The sequence below is a fragment of the Erythranthe guttata genome, chromosome 14, assembly GCF_056151865.1.
Source record: "Erythranthe guttata isolate IM_541 chromosome 14, IM_541, whole genome shotgun sequence".
Classification (NCBI taxonomy): domain Eukaryota; kingdom Viridiplantae; phylum Streptophyta; class Magnoliopsida; order Lamiales; family Phrymaceae; genus Erythranthe; species Erythranthe guttata.
The window spans coordinates 9,717,678-9,735,938 of NC_142546.1; the positions used below are offsets into that span (position 1 = coordinate 9,717,678).

The following is an 18,261-nucleotide window of genomic DNA, read 5'->3' on the forward strand; positions in this document are numbered from 1 at the left end:
TTGAAATATTTAGATTTATTATCACTTTACATTTTATTTTACCAATATATAAAAGGGTTAACTGCCAAAAATCCCCTAAATTTTGGACGTTTTTGCGCTTTACTCCCTGAACGGAAAAAAGTTGCACGGGCATACCTGAACTTACGTATTTTTAACACCGATTTAGTCCATTTTTGGCCATTTCTGACCGGAATCAAAATCACGTGCCTTGCACGTGAATATAGTTGGGGTAAATTAGTATTTTCCCCTCAACCCCCCTTTTCTATCTCCCGCTAATTCTTCTTCTTATTTTCCCTTCAATTCTCTCCCCCCCCCCCCCCCCCCCCCCCCCTCTTTTAACACAATTTTGCCCTAAATTAAGAACCTGCATCTCCCTTCTTCCCCCTTTTCCCCCTTCTCGCACGCGATTTGACTCTCAATTCTTCAATGGATTTGACATACCACTGTGGAAGAAAGCTAACCATGAAAACTTCATGGACTGACCTCAACCTAGGAAGGAGATACTCCACGTGTGAAAAATATCAGGTAAAGTTTCTTCTTTTTTCTTCTGATTTTGATTTCGCAAGTCAACTATATTCATTCTTTTTTCTTCTGAATTTGTTCTCTTTTTTTAGCAAGTTGGGGGTTGTTACTATTTTGCTTGGATTGATCCACTTATGTGTGAAAGAGCTCGTCAGATCATACCTGGTGATGATGCTAATTACTAGCTCACCTAGGGTGGTGTAGAAAGCGAACTGGGAGAGCAAAGCAGATCAGTAGCTTGACAACTTGATGATCCTGAGGTACCTGCGATCATAGAACACATAAGCTAAGCCGGGGGTTGATCCGGCGGAAACCCCTCCGACGCTCAAGTCAGACGTGCTGATCATAGAAATAGTCCAGAGAATACCATTAGTAGTATTGCTCAGATAATAGGACGTACCTTAATAAAATGAGTAAAACATCTATTTATATGTCGTTTATTGGGTTGGGTTTGCTTTGTTGGGCCCAAACCTTACTTGAAGGTGTTTGGGCCTCGGTGATATTAGTCTTCGATATTGGGCTCGTAGCCCAGTAGGTAAAGAAATTGTAGGCCCATTGGGTTGGCCCAATTAGGCATATCACCTGGTTTGCTTCGTAGGATCAACAAGCTTGAAGAGGACCTGAAGAAGAAACAAGAAATGAAAAAAATGGTTGTGGGTTGGAATGTTTGTTTCATCGTTGATTGTGTACTGTTTTTCTGTAAAGTGATATAGTGGTTATGTATTTGGGTTGTTATGTTATTTTAATAAACAATGAAGCTTAAAAAGTGTTTGGAGTACTCTGTTGTTCTGTTAGAAAATGGTTAGTTTTGATGTAATGGTTGTTTATAATGAATTAATGAAATTTAGTTGTCAAATTGAGCACTCTATTTGTATGTTTGTTTTGTTCTTAAAAAAATTGACTTCTTTGTGTTGCTATGTACTCAATTCAGAAACATCAACATAATTTAATAGAGGAAAACAAGTTTAATCCATACAAAATAACACAAGTTTAATCCATACAAAAATTCCACAAATCATGATGACTACAAAATAACACAAGTTTAATCCAAACGATGCAAGTTTCATCCACCTAGTGGATCCACAAAAAGCAAGTTTAATTCAAAAAAACAAATCAGACAAAATCAATGGATATTTTTTGGTTTAGGTGTTTGATTGCTGGGTGCTTGGCATTGTGAGCTTCTTGTTGTATATGTCTATCATCATTGCCTTCATGGGCTGAAAATGAGTCAATGGATAAGACTGTTGGCTACTTGACAAGATTGTTGAGTGCTTGAAATTGCTTCCAACTGCACTCTTATCTGTAACATTTGAATTTCTTGATTGTTGAGTGCTTCCAACTACAGCCTTGCCTTTGTCACTTGCATTTTTTGATTGAACAGGTGGCTGTGATTGTTGACTGCTTCCAAGTGTACTTGGGGCTTTGTCTTTTGCATTCTTTGAGAAAAAAAATGGTCTCCTTGGTATTCTTGCTTTGGGTATCCCCAGACTCTTGTTGGGCACTTTTGTAGGTGGTTGTGATTGTTCTTCTTGCATGTTCTTTTAGTTGGAGCATTCTCTTCAATCTCAACATTGCTTTCAATCTGCACTTCACTCTCATTTTGCATTTTATTCACATCATTGTTTTCAGCCTGCAAAAATATACAATAAGTCAAAATCATGTAGTCAAAATCATCTTATTTTACAATTCAGCATACACTTACTGGAGGCATTTTCAATTCAGTTTACACTTCATCAATTAAATCAAGGTCAATCTGCAATCACTCTCAGCATTGTTTTCAAACTGTAAATCCCTATACACTTGGTGTCTACTGAACAACAGCTTATAATCCTTCTGAGCAACACTCATCTTTGATTCAACTGTCCAGATAAATCCCTAGCAACTCCCTGCTCCTCGAACGGTTCAGATAACCGAGGAGGCCCTTCAATGTATGATTACGGAAGCTTCTACTCGTGCTATTGCTGAAGCAGTGGCCCAATACATTGCCACAACGGAAGCCAGCGCTCCTCCTATAACCGCACCCGTGGCACAACCATCACCACAAGACAATGAACCTCGAATAAGTTCGTCATCGACATCAACTTCAGTCCACTCATTGACGAGGGGCATAGCCCGATCAACAGCGCGCACGTTCACCTCCAATGGGCAATGCCTCTCTTCAGCGAGCTCCTCCACGCAATTGTGGAGATGATGAAGTTAACAATCGAGTATCCCGCTCGAATCCTGTTCCCACATAGGCAACCCTAGTGGTGGAGTAGCCATGGCTCCAGTAAGGCGCAGTCCCTTCATTGTTGCCATACTCAATGAGATATTGCCCCCAGGGGTAAAGGCCTCGGGTCTACGACAATTCGATGGAACTAGTGATCCACATAAATACATTGAAAAATTCTACGCCATGGCATAACTACATGGCTCCACTGATGCAGCACTTTGCAAAATTTTCCGCACAACGCTCTTCAAACGAGCTTTAAGTTGGTTCAATTCCCTCCCGACAGGATCAATCGAAGCTTTCTCCCGACTCTCGGATCGCATCACCAACCAAGTTGCCATCAACAAGAAGTACGCTAAAACTCCCAAATATCTCTTCACCATCACCCAGAGAGAAGGCGAAGCGCTTCACAGTTACATATAACGGTCTGTGGAGGGAGTTTATGAAGTTCCCAACATGGGAGAGGATGCTATCGGGAACCATGTAGCAAAATTTGAAGCAAAGTAGATTCAAAGAATCTATCGCAGGAAGACCTCTTGCCACTCTAGTGGAGCTATTAAGCCCAGCTGAGAAACATGTGTGCGTTGAGGAGGCCTCGTCCCTCGCTCCTTCCAAGAGGAAGAGAGAAGATGATCGCCCCGACACCTGACGACGGGATGATCGACGGCCACCACCGACATCTCGAGGCCAATCCTTTTCTTCCTATGGGCGTTCCCTCAACTCAACGCCCCTCTAACTGAAATCCTTCAGGTCATAGAACAGAAGGTTTAAGCAAAGCCTCCACGACCTACGCATGCCAACGCAAAACGACATAAGTCCGATCGCTATTGCCATTTCCACAAGGACAAAGGGTATACCACTGAAGAGTGCATTCAACTTAAGATCGCAATCAAAAAGTTGATCAAGCAAGGAACGCGTAGATAACAATGCTTTTATTCGCACATCATTCGCAATGAGTACTATGTCATCAACGAAATTTCACATTTAAAGAGTATTTACAAAAAAAATTGGACAATTGATAATTATTTTTTTCCCGGCTCAATATCAGTTTTTTAATGTTTACAAATGCTAGTTCTGCTTATACCTTTCTAAAATAAACATTCTAAGCCGTATAGTTTAAGAAGCACCATTGGAGGTACATCTCTAATTTAATAACACTTGTGTAACTAAGGGGTGACTGCAAAAGTTTTTGTTTAGGTAGAAGTTAGAGATTATGGTAAAAAAATGAAAGTAAAAACTTATTCAAAGTTGGGATGTTTCCATATCTTTAGAAGAATTAACTTTAAACTGTATTTTAATAAGTTGTAGGTGTTTGCAAATTAACTCTAATTTTTAGCTTATTTTGGTGAAATATTTAAAATATCAATAATAATTTTTAGATAAAACCAATAAGAGTATACATTTCAAATACCATTGGTATTTTTTACCGAAAGGATTTTAAACCATAAAAGCTACCCCATCCGTACTGTTGAGATTATATGTAGTAACTTATTTTTGGAGAAATAGAAGTAAAAATTGGTTCAAAAGTTTTTGCAAACACCATCGAAATTTAAAAAATATTTGACATTTTCATCCTTGTCATCATAATATCCAAAGATCACTTTAGTAAATTAGATAACTTTTTCTCAAAAAAAAAAAAAAATTAGATATCTTAAAAAAAACTAACAATTTAATTTTATATGCTAATAGTTCAAGTTTAACTTGCGCCAAACATCACAACGTAGGGGAAAAAAATAATTTCAAATTTTAATTAGAACCACCTAATTGTTTTTTTTTTTTTAACTTGTGAAAAGTAAAAAAAATTCAAGGGTAGTTTCGTCAACAGAATAAAAGGCCAAGGGTTTATGGAGGGCTTAAACAAAATATATAAATAAGAAAATAAAAGAAACTCATAAAATTCCTACTGCTGCTTCTTCCCCAAGCATAAAAAAAAAAGGTTTCTCATCACTCTACAATGGCGGTTCAAATTTGCCCCCATCTCTGAAACCCCAGCCCAGCATCACCCCCAACAGAATACCCCCAATTCATTCAAAATCCCCCGCCTCCCTCAATTAATTCCCCATGTTGAAGGCCCTCACCACCAGGTGCAGTGCGCACGCCGCGTTCGGGGCTCAACTCCGCCGGCACGTGCCCGCCGGAGAGCCCGCATCCCCACTCCTCCGCGTTCTTCGAGGTCAAAATAGGAGAAGCCCCTACCTTTTCCGGCGGTTCTTCTGCTCCGACTCCACCGATGGATCCGACCCTGTTGATACTGCCGGGTTGGAAGCGAAACGGGTCGATTCGGGTGAAGAGGCGGCGGAATCCAAGTCTTCGGCTATTGTAACCACCGTAGTTAGACCGGAAGATTGTTTGACGGTAGGTTTTTTCTATTGGAATTCAGGTGTCTTCATTGCATTAGAATTGATACTTCATGTGAGGAAAAAAAAAAATCAGTCTGGTGTGTGATTTTATTGCAATTAAGTGACCTAAAACCATTTTATTTGATTTTTCTTTGCTTTATGCTTACACATTCATATCTAACTGCGTTCCAATTGATAAATTTGGTATAGAAAGTAACTATTTGTGCAAGATTTTTGCCATTTGTTTTTTCTATTCAAATGACTGGTAAACTTTAAGTAAGGTGTGGTTGTTATATGTAATTGTTTATTACTGGTAGAATGTTATATTTAATCGTTTACTGATAGGATGTTTAACAAGTTAACGGATTAGATCCTTTAGTATTTCTTAAGTTCTACTCTTTCTGCATACAACTTAACTTCAGCAGTTGAACAAGTGGAACCGAATGCAACCTGGTTCAACTTCTTTGAATTTGCTTGTGTCTGACATGTGGCTGTGTGAGCTATGCTAGAAGAAGTTTTTGGATTTGTTTTAGGATATTATGCACGGAATTCATTGCTAGGACTTGTCTGATTTGTCTATGTACATATTTTAGCTATGTTATTCAGTCAGTGTAAAAACCATTGTTCTACTTCGATAAAAATCTTCTTTTAGTTTGTTGACAAGGGTTAGTGCATTGTTTTGGGAGGAGAAGGCGTAAGTGGTAAAGTTACTTGGGTAGAAGTTGTAAAGTTAATCCCTGAGCAGCTTTATCAAGTCTCCCTTTTATGTAACATTATATTAATTTTATGAATGGTATAAATTGAAAGAACAATTTTCACTTCTAGTTGTTTGTTCAAAGAACTTGTCCTTATAGTTATACCACCATGCATTTTTTTTCTTTTTTTTCTTTTCCCGTTGTGCAGGTTATAGCTCTGCCGCTGCCCAATCGACCATTGTTTCCCGAATTGTAGTTATTTGTTCCACATTATTCTGATAGTTATACAACAATGCAGATTTTTGTTTATTGTGCAGGTTATAGCACTGCCACTGCCACATAGACCACTATTTCCTGGATTCTATATGCCCATATATGTCAAGGTATGGTTGCTTCTGGTCGTATACTTGTTTTTATATTGTTGCACAACTCCTATATTTGTCTTTGTGGGCATTGGAGTATTACCACATGGCTGCACTGTAATTGGATTTATTCTGTTATATATTTCTCTGCATCCAATCTTTGGTACTGATAAATGTCTAAACATGGTCAAATGCATGTACCAGTTATCTTTAATGGAATCAGTAAATGAATTCTAATCTCAACACTGAAAATTTGTAATTGCTAATTTTTTATGTCTCTTATCTCTATTGTTCTTTATTGAGCTCGTGGTGCTTTATTATTACAAATAGTATTACCACAGCCTTACAATCTGGCATGACATGTTCAAAAGGTGTTGAAGGTTAAAATCCTTTATCGATTTATTTAGGAGAATTAGCCACCCTGATAAAGTTGACTGTTATATGCATTTCCCTTTCTTTCCAAATCTTCTCTGACGTTAAATTACTAGGGTCTTCAGTTCGCTGTTAGGTAAAAATATACTCTTCTCTTCTTAGACGAAAGAGATAACTTTAGATTGCTTTTGTAGGACCCGAAACTGTTAGCAGCTTTGGTAGAGAGTAGGAAAAGGCAAGCCCCCTATACTGGTGCCTTCCTTATTAAAGAGGAGGAAGGGACTGAAGGTTCAGATTCTGAGAAGAATGTATATGACCTCAAAGGAAAAGATTTACTGAATCGCCTTCACGATGTTGGTACATTAGCTCAGGTAATGTCTTATCCTTTTTTTTTTTTTTTTTTTTTTTTTTTTTTTATATATATACATATATAGGTCAAGCTGTTGTAAGAATTCCTAGCTGTATAATAAATGTTGTGAATTGATAAAGCTGTCTTCATGACATAGATTACAAGCATCCAAGGAGATCAGGTTGTCCTCATTGGTCACAGAAGACTTCGAATCACAGAGATGGTGAGTGGTACTGTGTTTTCATCTTTTCTCGTTTTTCAGTAAAATTATTAGGGATACATTATCTCATGCACTAATAAATCTTGTAAATATCAATATTATCTTGTTGGGCCCGCGACAATTTATTTTTCATTTGTGTATTTACATACACGTTATGTATTAGAGTTGGAGCTGGACTTATTATGCTAAGTTATTATTTGCATACGTACAAACTTTGCTCATTTAAGTTATTTGTTTTATGCAGGTCAGTGAAGATCCTCTTACAGTCAAGGTTGATCATCTCAAGGTATATGTTCTATTCTGATTTGAATGCTATTGTAGAACTTACAAGTCCAGTTTAGGTGATAGATTTTTTGACGTATCTTTCAGGAAAAATCATTTGATAAGGACGATGACATTCTCAAGGCTACATCTTTTGAAGTTATATCCACTCTGAGAGATGTTTTGAAAACAAGTCCACTCTGGCGAGATCATGCACAAACTTATACTCAGGTATGATTTTTCGGTAACTAGAATTCAGCCTTTTTTTCTTGTACATTTAGAATGGTGCTGTTAGGTAATTATTTCTGAAGCAGTTTAGATTTGTTATCAATCTAGTTCATGATAAAGTGGAAGTTATCATACACATATTCATATGGAACTTGCATGCCCTAGTTCATCTTAAATAATATTTAGTCCTTGCTTTTACTATACTTGGCCAAATTGATTTATGGTTTTAAAAGATCTGATGTAATGTTAATATGATCACATGAAAAATTGTGTTGAGATATTTGTTTCTTGTAGATTTGTAGCTGAAACATTTTAGTTTAATACTTGGAAGTCATTAGATTAACATTTGTAATAACATGAATGCTCTATGCTTAATGTAATTGGCGACTTTATGGCTTGATTTAACTGCATTAAACTAAAAGTGAGGATTATGATTCATTTTATGTCCTAACTTGCAATACCTGCAGCATATAGGTGATTTTACTTATCCAAGAGTGGCAGATTTTGGAGCAGCGATATCAGGTGCAAATAAGTCACAGTGCCAGCAAGTGCTTGAAGAATTAGATGTAAGTAGATTATATAACACACTGTCTAACCCATATATCGCCTTCTTGAGAATTAACACTAGATATCGAATTATTTTTGTTGTTTTATGATCTATTGGTTACTAGAGTAACTTCAATGTGTCAGCCTATTTATAATTGAATATGGAAAACAAAAACTTCCACAGTTACGGTACATTTCTTTTGTCTGGTGTCTGGAACAACCTTAATGCATTTTGTAAAAGTAATCGGTTTGAATAACGTGTCACTGCTCTGCAGTCTATTTGATGGATGTCGTGTTCAACGTAGTAATAGACAAAAAAGTCTCACCTCTTAAAAGTGTATTATCTGAGGAAGATCTTAAAGTACATTTCTTGTGTAACCGATACTAAAAGCTTGCTCTTTTTTTAATTGTTTTTTGTCTTATAAATGGCGTACAACCAAACCCAAAAGGAATAGAACCCTTGACCTAATACTACCCTCCCCACCCTGACACTCTTCGGGCAAAAGCTTGCTCTTTTGTTATCTGCTCAAAATGTTGAAGAAAAAGAAAAATAATTAGTATCCGAGCCTATGTTGTATTGTCATGTTTGCGCTTATGTTTTTCTGTATTTCATGCATAAAAGTTTAGCTTCACATTTCTCATGCTATCGAATCTCCTAATTCAGGTGCATAAACGACTAAAACTTACCTTGGAGTTAGTGAAGAAAGAGATGGAGATTAGCAAGATCCAGGTACAAACTGATGGATAATTCAATTCAAGAATCATGATATCCTCTTTACTATTTATTTATTTTATTTATCAGTTTTCCCTGTTTTTTGCTGTATCCAGGAATCTATAGCCAAGGCCATTGAAGAGAAGATAAGTGGGGAGCAGCGCCGCTACTTGTTGAATGAACAGCTTAAGGCCATAAAGAAGGCATGAATTTATTAGTAGAGTCTGAGTCGTTTTCAGTTATGTTACTTGAATTTCATTGACCTCTTTGCATGTAATTACTAGAAGAATCTGAGTCATTATCAGTTCCTCTTACTTGAACTTCATAGATCTCTTTATATAGTTTCTGCTTGAATCAGCGTCTGATATGCTAGATGCTTGATTTAGGGATAACTTATTCCGAATATGTTTTATGCAGGAACTGGGATTAGAGACTGATGACAAAACTGCTCTTTCAGGTTCATTCTCTTTCGTCAATTTTATTTGTACTTAGAGTTGATTCAGTCAATGTCTGTATGTTGTGCTAGTCCCTTCTCTGACTGCCCTTCTGTCTACTGCAGAAGGTGTGTGATATAAATGTATTACATTTGAAACCTGCTTAAGTATTAATCGGAATTTGGGTGCTCCATACATTACATGTATGAAATAATCTAACATAGAGTAGTTAACCTTGTTTTCCCACTACTTGGTGAAGCCTTATTCTCTTGCTTTTATATAGATCTTGTTTCACTGAGCTTTTATTTCTTAGGTGTGTTAAATAATAGACAATCTAGTGACATTGAGGATCACACCGTCCAAGTATCGTGACCTGTCATACGTAAATATCACAAGGAGAGTCATGGATATCTTTTTCCTTTTTCTTCAGTTGCATTTTCATAGAGAGTTTTTGACTTGCCAATAGACCCTCTTGATGCGGTTTAAAGGGATCTAAGCCCCCACACCCCCCAAAAAATAAAATAATAAAAAACAAAAATAAAAATCACTGAGTCGCTGTGCTGTATCTGGGTAGAAAGAAAGTATTGTCTTTAGGAAGCCGACATACAGTGACAGATCACCACCTTGCCTTTCTTTGGTGTCAGAGATTAGGACTATTTGAAGGTCTACGTTTGACTTGGAAAGAGATTGGGAAGTAATTTATGTGCATTCTAGTACTTCTTGTTTTCCTTGTAATCTCTCTTATTTTTCTGCAATGAAATATTATTATTTAAAAAATGATGCGACATAATTGAAACTGATCTAAGGGGGAGAATGTCATTTTTTCGTTCTATTTTGAGATATCATGATGATATAAGCATGTCTGTTAAGATGCTTATCATTTATTTTTTACACACAAGCTAGCTTTAGATCTGTAGTGTATGCTGCTTTATATCTTTGGGTTCGTTGGTTGACGACTGCCGTACAGGCTTGAGGGTTATAGGTGGGAATAGGTACATTGGGCTCTTGGTAAATATTGCATTCTCTGTGTAGAGAATGGCTAAGGAACTTAATTGATAACAGTTAGCTACCTGAAGATCTACTCTTTCGTTTTTAGTCCCCATTATGGTGCTCTTACTTGTATAGTATTTGGTTGGACATTTTTAGCTGATGTAGAATATAGATTTTATATGATCATATGATTCTTATGCACAGTGTTTGTGAATGTGAGAGTGTATTTGGGTTAATCATTGGATTTTGAAAATCTTAGAAATAATCATTAGTATATGCATATAATAAAACTCTTTACTTTTTCACTACAGCAAAGTTCAGAGAAAGGCTAGATCCAAAGAAAGAGAAAATCCCACCTCATGTTTTGCAAGTCATAGAAGAAGAACTGACAAAATTACAACTGTTGGAAGCCAGTTCGAGCGAGTTTAATGTCACACGTAATTATCTTGATTGGTTGACTGCATTGCCTTGGGGAGAATACAGGTTTGTAGTTCAATTATCATATCATATGGTTACTGCTGCATTTTTAACATTTTTCCTCCATGCCCCTCTGAAAGTATCCAAAACTCAGATGCATTCTTGTGCTGTTTGAATTAGTTCCGAGTTTTTTACTGACATGATGCTTAATGATAATTGGAATACCAATTTCAGTGAAATTAGTATGATGACAGGTGTGCCATCTTTCTGGTACTGATTCTTTGGATTAAAATGCTAATGATTGGCTCATGAAAACTTTCCCTTGCAACTGTTGTGGCTGAAAAAATCTGTAAATATTGAACTGAAGTATGTGTAAATATTGAACTGAAGCATGTTTTGCCTTGTTGTGCTTCATGGTTGTATTTATCAAGTGCCAAATAGCTCTATTTTCTTTAATTTTTTCTTAAAGATCACTTCTCTACGGGAAGAAAATGTATATAGTTGAATTTAGTTGAAGCATTTTGGAGACCAATGCGTATTTCTTTCTGGTTTTAAATAAATGCAAATAAGACAGCAATTTGACTAGAAATACTATTTTGATTTCGTGTGTTTGCAAATGGTATACATCTAAGATTGCTATTCTCGTTATCCTTGCTGGCATTTTCAATGACTTCTGGAATTTTCCTTGTTTGAAACTCGTTATTTATTTCGTTTCTTATTGTTCAGCGATGAGAATTTTGATGTAATTCAAGCACAAAAGATTTTAGATGAAGACCATTATGGACTGACGGATGTTAAGGAAAGGATATTGGAGTTCATAGCAGTAGGGAAGCTGAGAGGAACATCACAAGGTTTGACAATTCTTAAATTTTCTTTCTTCTTTTTTATAGTTTAGCAGTTTATTAACGTTCATTCAGCTACTTTCATCTAGGTTATTATAGTTTTCCTGTGAATCCAGTCCCAAGTTTTCTTGAGATATACTTGGATCTTGGAATTTGGGTGAGGGGAACTTTAAGAAAAGATTTCCTGACTTCAAACAATACCATACAACTTAATGATTTTGCTTCCCTTCTGCTTTTCATCACTAAAATCAATATTCAACATATATAGTCCTAGATAAAACTATGTTCATTTATGTGAGACTCATTTACTTTATTTTTATCCTCTATGAAGATGTTATGGCCGATTACATGGAAAATTGGTCGCCTTGATATTTTTTTTGTATTTATTTTATCATCAGATCTTATTAAGTTTTTTGTCCTAGTGTATGAAAATTTCAGTTGTATTTGTTTACCTGTAGTTAATAAAGTTGCATGACCAATTTCACTTAGGCATAGAAAAGAAGTTGCATTATTTGACCAATTTCAGATACAAATTTCTCCAGTAAAAAATCAAGAAATATAAAACAAGTGAAATAGAAAAGGAAACTGTATTTAGGTTTCATTAGGAATATAAAAGAAGTGAAATATAGTCAGTCACCTCTACCACCCCTAAAAAATGCAAAATCAAAATCTGAACTTATGCTGTAGAGTATTGAACTTCTTGGTTATTTTTTATTCAATTACTTACAGGTAAAATCATATGCCTCTCTGGTCCTCCTGGAGTGGGAAAAACAAGTATTGGTCGTTCCATTGCTCGTGCCTTAAACCGTAAATTTTACCGGTTCTCCGTGGGAGGTTTATCTGATGTCGCTGAAATCAAGGTGAGTAACTCTTGAAACAATTAGATTGATTATGAATCTTCTTTTTTTTTTTTTTTCTTTTTTACTAATTTAGTTTTTATAAATATTTTAGGGGCATCGCCGAACCTATATTGGTGCCATGCCAGGAAAGATGGTGCAATGTTTAAAAAGTGTGGGAACAGCTAACCCGCTTGTTCTGATTGATGAAATCGACAAGGTATTTATTCTATTACTATATTTAGTTGGATTGTTGATGAACCTGTATTCGACATGTTTATTACTTATAATAATGCACGTATATATCTTGTGGCAGTTGGGAAGGGGGCATGCTGGTGATCCTGCTAGTGCAATGCTGGAACTTCTTGACCCTGAGCAGAATGCTAATTTTCTAGACCATTACCTTGATGTTCCAATTGATTTGTCCAAGGTTAGCGTGTGTTACACAAATGAAATTATATTTTCCTTGGGGTTATAAAAATATATTTATGAAATATTTTGTTAGTTTGGTTATCGGGGAGATACATTTATGGGTTTTTGCTATTATGCATTCACAAGTTTTGGAGAAAAAAAATACTCAGCACCATGTCTAAGCACTGCAATTTTACGTCGTCTCTTAGATATCTAATTGCTAATGTTTGTCTGTGAATATTCCAACTTTTCATTGCAAACTATTCTCTGCTTAAAAGGCCTGGATTATCTTATGACCTTTCTGTGATGTAAAATATATCTCCCATTTTAACCACATGCCTAAATAATGAGAAATAATCAGACATGGTTCTTCTCATTTTAGCAAATAGGAAAAAACGAATGGAAAATAATGTCGGATACTCGGTCTGTGCACAATGGAGAATAGGAAATCAATTAAATGCTCATTTTTGCTGAAATTTTAGAATCTTGTGACTAAGCTATCTATGATGTGGGTATTGGATGTGATTTGAGGCGTGATAAGACCTAACCACGGTCATTTTTAAATTACATTTTCTGAAAATTCAATACAGCAAATGTTGCAAGTTGCATTTTCAAGGTCATTGAATTTTCTTACACTATCCTGCAGGTTTTGTTTGTATGTACAGCAAATGTAATTGAAATGATACCAAACCCCCTTTTGGACAGAATGGAGGTGATCTCCATTGCTGGGTATATTACTGACGAGAAAATGCACATCGCCAGAGATTACTTAGAGAAAACCACTCGAGAAGCATGTGGTATCAAGCCTGAACAGGTTTTTTTACCTCCCTAACTCCCTCATTCTGTTTCTCTCTCTCTCACACACACACAACACACGCGCGTAAGCAATGCACGTGCCCGAGCAGACACATGCGCGTACTTCTTGAATATTCTCAGTGTTTAGAACTTACAACTACATTTTTTCATACGCCTGAAACCCATTGCTGTTAGTTTACAAAATTTCGTAGTAGACAAAAGATATGGTGGAAAATCTGTTGTAATGCACAAAAAGGTATTTTGGAGTTTGGAAAAATGGTAGATTAGATTTGTTAAAGTAAGTTTAAGTGTCATAAAATCCGCTGGCCGAGTTAACGAGTTTCATATTGAAGTTCTCTTCTCATGTTCTGGGTTAGTTTAACTTTGAGTTTTTATTAACCGAATGCCATTGTGCTTTTTCAGCTGATTTATCACGCAAATAACTTGCAAAAATATGCATACTGTTGATACATTGTTGATGCATGTTCACATACGTGCCTTCTCTGCAGAGATCACTTAATCGTTTCCATTACTTTTTTGGTCCAGGTTGAGGTCACAGATTCAGCTCTTCTTGCTTTAATAGAAAATTATTGCAGAGAGGCAGGAGTTCGAAATCTTCAAAAGCAAATTGAGAAGATATATCGAAAGGTACTCACTTAGTTTTGGTTTATTAGGGTGCCACAAAGACTTGAGCTGAACGTAAACATCTTTGAAAGTCATAGACAGTGACTCTAGTGTTAGTTATTGTTACATTTACTAAGCATCTCTTATGAACATTGACAGATTGCTCTACAACTTGTGCGACAAGGAGGATATATTGGGCCCCTGTTTGATGAGGTAAAGGCGGAATCAAATTCTGTGTCCGATGGAAGTTTGATTGAAGGAGCAGAAGCCGAATCATTAGAGGGTAGTACCGATGTAAACGAGTCTGCTATGGAAGCTGAAATAGTGGACTCATCTAATAAGGTTCCAACTTCTTCTATTCCAAATATATCATACATATGATCCATCTTATTTGCTTATCTGATATTATAAGTAATCTATTTTGTCTCCAAGTAATGTTGAATAGCCTTAGCTTTGTACCTTATGAATTGAACCAGCTTACAGAATTATCAATTCCTACTTGTAATCTTCTACTCCCTCCTGTTTTCTTTTTTTTTTTTTTTTGTGCAAGTGTCGTTTAAGGTTGATGCACCAATTAATAAAATTATTAAATAACTTCGATTTTAGATAGGAAAAAGTTCTTATTTTACAAAATTACCCTTTGTGGCTTTTCCTATTCTCTTTATAACTTCATTAATTTTTCATTAACATGGGTGTTTTTTTTTACGGCTTAAGAGACACTTAAAAGTAACATGGGAGTAATTTTTATACGAATATTTCTACAGTACCATATTGACTGAGTTTTTATATCTGTACTGTGAATGCCGTCTTTGCAGGAAATGGTAGAAGCAGAGAAAATCGTGGAAAAAGAAGCCGAAAAAGTGGAGAAGGTTTTGGTCGACTCATCGAACCTTGTTGATTTCGTCGGAAAGCCAGTTTTCCACGCAGATCGGATATACGAACAGACTCCAATTGGAGTAGTAATGGGTCTTGCTTGGACAGCAATGGGTGGGTCCACGCTGTACATAGAGACATCTCAAATCGAACAAGGCGAAGGCAAAGGGGCACTTAATCTAACCGGACAACTCGGAGACGTAATGAAAGAAAGTGCTCAGATTGCTCACACGGTTGCGAGAGCAATATTGCTCGATAAAGATCCCGAGAATCTTTACTTTGCGAATACAAAGGTTCATCTTCATGTACCTGCAGGTGCTACTCCTAAAGATGGTCCGAGTGCTGGTTGCACAATGATCACTTCTTTGTTGTCTCTTGCTATGAATAAGCCTGTTAAGAAGGACCTTGCTATGACCGGTGAAGTCACTTTGACTAGAAAGATTCTTCCTATCGGCGGGGTATGTGAATCTAACTTTGACTTTATTAGGGCGCGTTTGGCTATTCTGTATTTACTATATCGCTTTGTTTTGTTTGTTTCGTCTTGAAATCAAGTTGAGTGATTGTGGCGCATGATTTAGAGCCCATTTGGCTAAACTTATTTTAAACAACGGGTAGGCTATTACATCTAATAAGCTGTATAAGCTGTTATATATTATTTTTAGAATAATTTTTAAGGGTTTTTGGGTAATAAGCTTATAAGTTATTTTTACTGTTATTAAGTTCTTTATTGGGGTATAGGTACTTTAAAAAAAAGATCATTTAAGCTCTTCAAATAGCTTATTTTTTAATACTTAAAATCATTTTGGAAAAAAACACCACTCTAGAAGAGCTTATAAGCTCTTAACCATCTTATAAGTTGTTTTTAAAAGCTTATAAGCTTAGCCAAATACTCTATTAAGTCATCATTGTCTATGCTTTACCTTTTTTTTTTTTTTTTTCTTATTTTTTGTGGCTAACTGCATTTTCTGTATGATGTATTATTTATTACCTAGCAAAATAGTTGTTCAGGTTTTGTTACCTGTATCTGTGCATACTAGGGCTGTGATTGGATCAAAGATTTTTGAATGAGGAAAAGTGAAAATGCATGTAAATTATTCTGTATTTTACTAACTGTTTTCGTTGATCCATCACAGCCAGGCAGGCACCCTTTTATTTATTTTATTTTTTATTTTTTTATTTTTTTTATAATAATTTAAATTATGTTATGAATGACAATTATGCAGTTAACATCGTGAATCCCATCTGATCCATCATACATTTGGTTTTCGTGTAATAATAATCAGGTGAAGGAAAAGACAATTGCTGCTCGACGGAGTGATGTGAAGACAATAATATTTCCTTCAGCAAACAGGAGAGATTTCGACGAGCTTGCACCTAATGTCAAGGAAGGCATCGAGGTTCATTTTGTCGACGACTACAGTCAGATTTATGATTTGGCTTTCGACTGTACGGACAAGGCACAGTAATACACACACCTCCCTCCATAAATTTATAATTTGTTAGTTTTAATTTTTTTTACTTCGGCATCTAAGTACGATATATTTTGCATTGCGCAATATGTATACTATTAAGTTATGTCGAGAGGAGAGGTAGCCTCATTCATTGATACACGAACTACATCGATGTAGCGACTGATTGATCTTCCATTAAAGATGCTCATACCTTATTAACTTCTTTTTTTTTTCAATAATAAATGAAGAGAAGAATTGCTTTATTTTTTATTTTTCATAAAATTTGGCTATGCTTATATTAATTGGTTGGCTGCAGTTTTTTCTGATCTAAAAATGCCGTAGAAAATGAAAAAAAAAAAATTGGATCTTGGTGTTATTATTATTATTATTATTATTTTTCAAATTTACAAACAATTTCAAATAAGCCTTTGTATAAAAGACTAAATGATCTTTCAAATTTTAATATACTTCAATTTCATCCATTTAACACCAATGTAACTAATTATTTTATTATTTTGTAAATTTCAATATACTCTCATTTCATTCCGTTAACTCCAATTTAACCTCAATTTAACACAATTTCGCCAATTATTTTTGATGATATTTTTTTGTAAAATTTATTTTCCGCCTTTTACCGGCGATCCACACTGGGTCTCCGGAGTTGACCTTTTTTGTTTTTTTGAATTTCTTTTTCTGAAATTGTTTTTTTTCGCCAAAGACCTGCATTGACCGCTAATAAGCGGCGACAAAAAAAAATCATTTTTTTCCCAAAAAATATCAATGCGGTCTCCATGGAAACAAAAAGAGTTTTCAGCAAAAAAAAAAAAAAAAACCCCTAAATAAAAAAGTCAAAATTGAATTTTTTGAGTCATAGGTGAAATTAGAGTTAAATTAGAGTTTTACATTTAAGAATTGGGTTAAGGGTAATCTTTTTGTAAATATTAGGTTTGCCTTCGTCTGTAATACATGTTAATTTGAAATGGAAAGAACACCTAAACCTAAATTAATAAAGGTTGGTGGTCGAGACGTTCTCATAAAACCCCCCAAAAAATACTCTAAGTATAGAATATACGATGAGGCATAATTGCTAGTTTGCTACCTTCAAGTTCATATATGGAATTAGATGTAGATGAACAAGGTAGAACTTGACCCCTCACTATAAATTTCTCTTCACTCTAATGTAGGGGTGGTAAGCGAGCAGAGCCGAATCGTGAGCTCGATAAGTCGGCTTGAAAAAAACTCAAACTTGAGTTTTTTGAGCTCGAACTTTTTTTAGTTGTTCGTGAGCTCACAAGCCGACTCGTGAACCGTATTTTTTTTCCAATGTATATATATTTTTAAATAGTGTATAATAATAAAAAATATTATAGAAATAATATAAAAAGAACATATAAATATTAAAATATATATATATATATATATATATATATATATATATATATATATATATATATATATATATATATATATATATATAAGTACACAGTTTATTCTTCATTTTGAGACATTTTTATTATAATTTAAGTAATTTTTAATCATAAAAAATTAATTGTTCAAAAAAAACAAAAAAAGAAAATGAGCTTGGACTCAAGCTGGAGCTCGGCAAAATGGACTCGAGCTTGAGCTCGACATAATGAACTCGAGCTCGAGCCTGCCAAAACAGGCGAGCTCGGCTCATTCACACCCCTGCTCTAAAAAAATTGCAGCTTATTTTTATTCCTGTTTCATTTGGTCCATTTTTTACCAATATTTGTTTGTATCATTTATCTATTC

At 35.3% G+C, this 18,261-nt stretch overlaps 1 protein-coding gene across 1 annotated transcript; it reads left to right on the top strand.

Annotated features, from left to right (window-relative positions):
- The first annotated feature begins 4,462 nt into the window (after positions 1-4,462).
- LON1 (lon protease 1) lies at positions 4,463-16,751 on the top strand. The gene is made up of 20 exons (XM_012978357.2): positions 4,463-5,086; positions 6,083-6,148; positions 6,694-6,870; positions 7,006-7,071; positions 7,313-7,354; positions 7,438-7,560; positions 8,025-8,123; positions 8,768-8,833; positions 8,932-9,018; positions 9,233-9,272; positions 10,551-10,722; positions 11,383-11,507; positions 12,228-12,358; positions 12,450-12,554; positions 12,651-12,764; positions 13,392-13,559; positions 14,087-14,188; positions 14,324-14,506; positions 14,980-15,495; positions 16,321-16,751. Exons 1-20 carry the CDS (start codon positions 4,793-4,795, stop codon positions 16,501-16,503), a joined length of 2,859 nt encoding a protein of 952 aa, XP_012833811.2. The 5' UTR covers positions 4,463-4,792; the 3' UTR covers positions 16,504-16,751.
- The last annotated feature ends 1,510 nt before the right edge of the window (positions 16,752-18,261 follow it).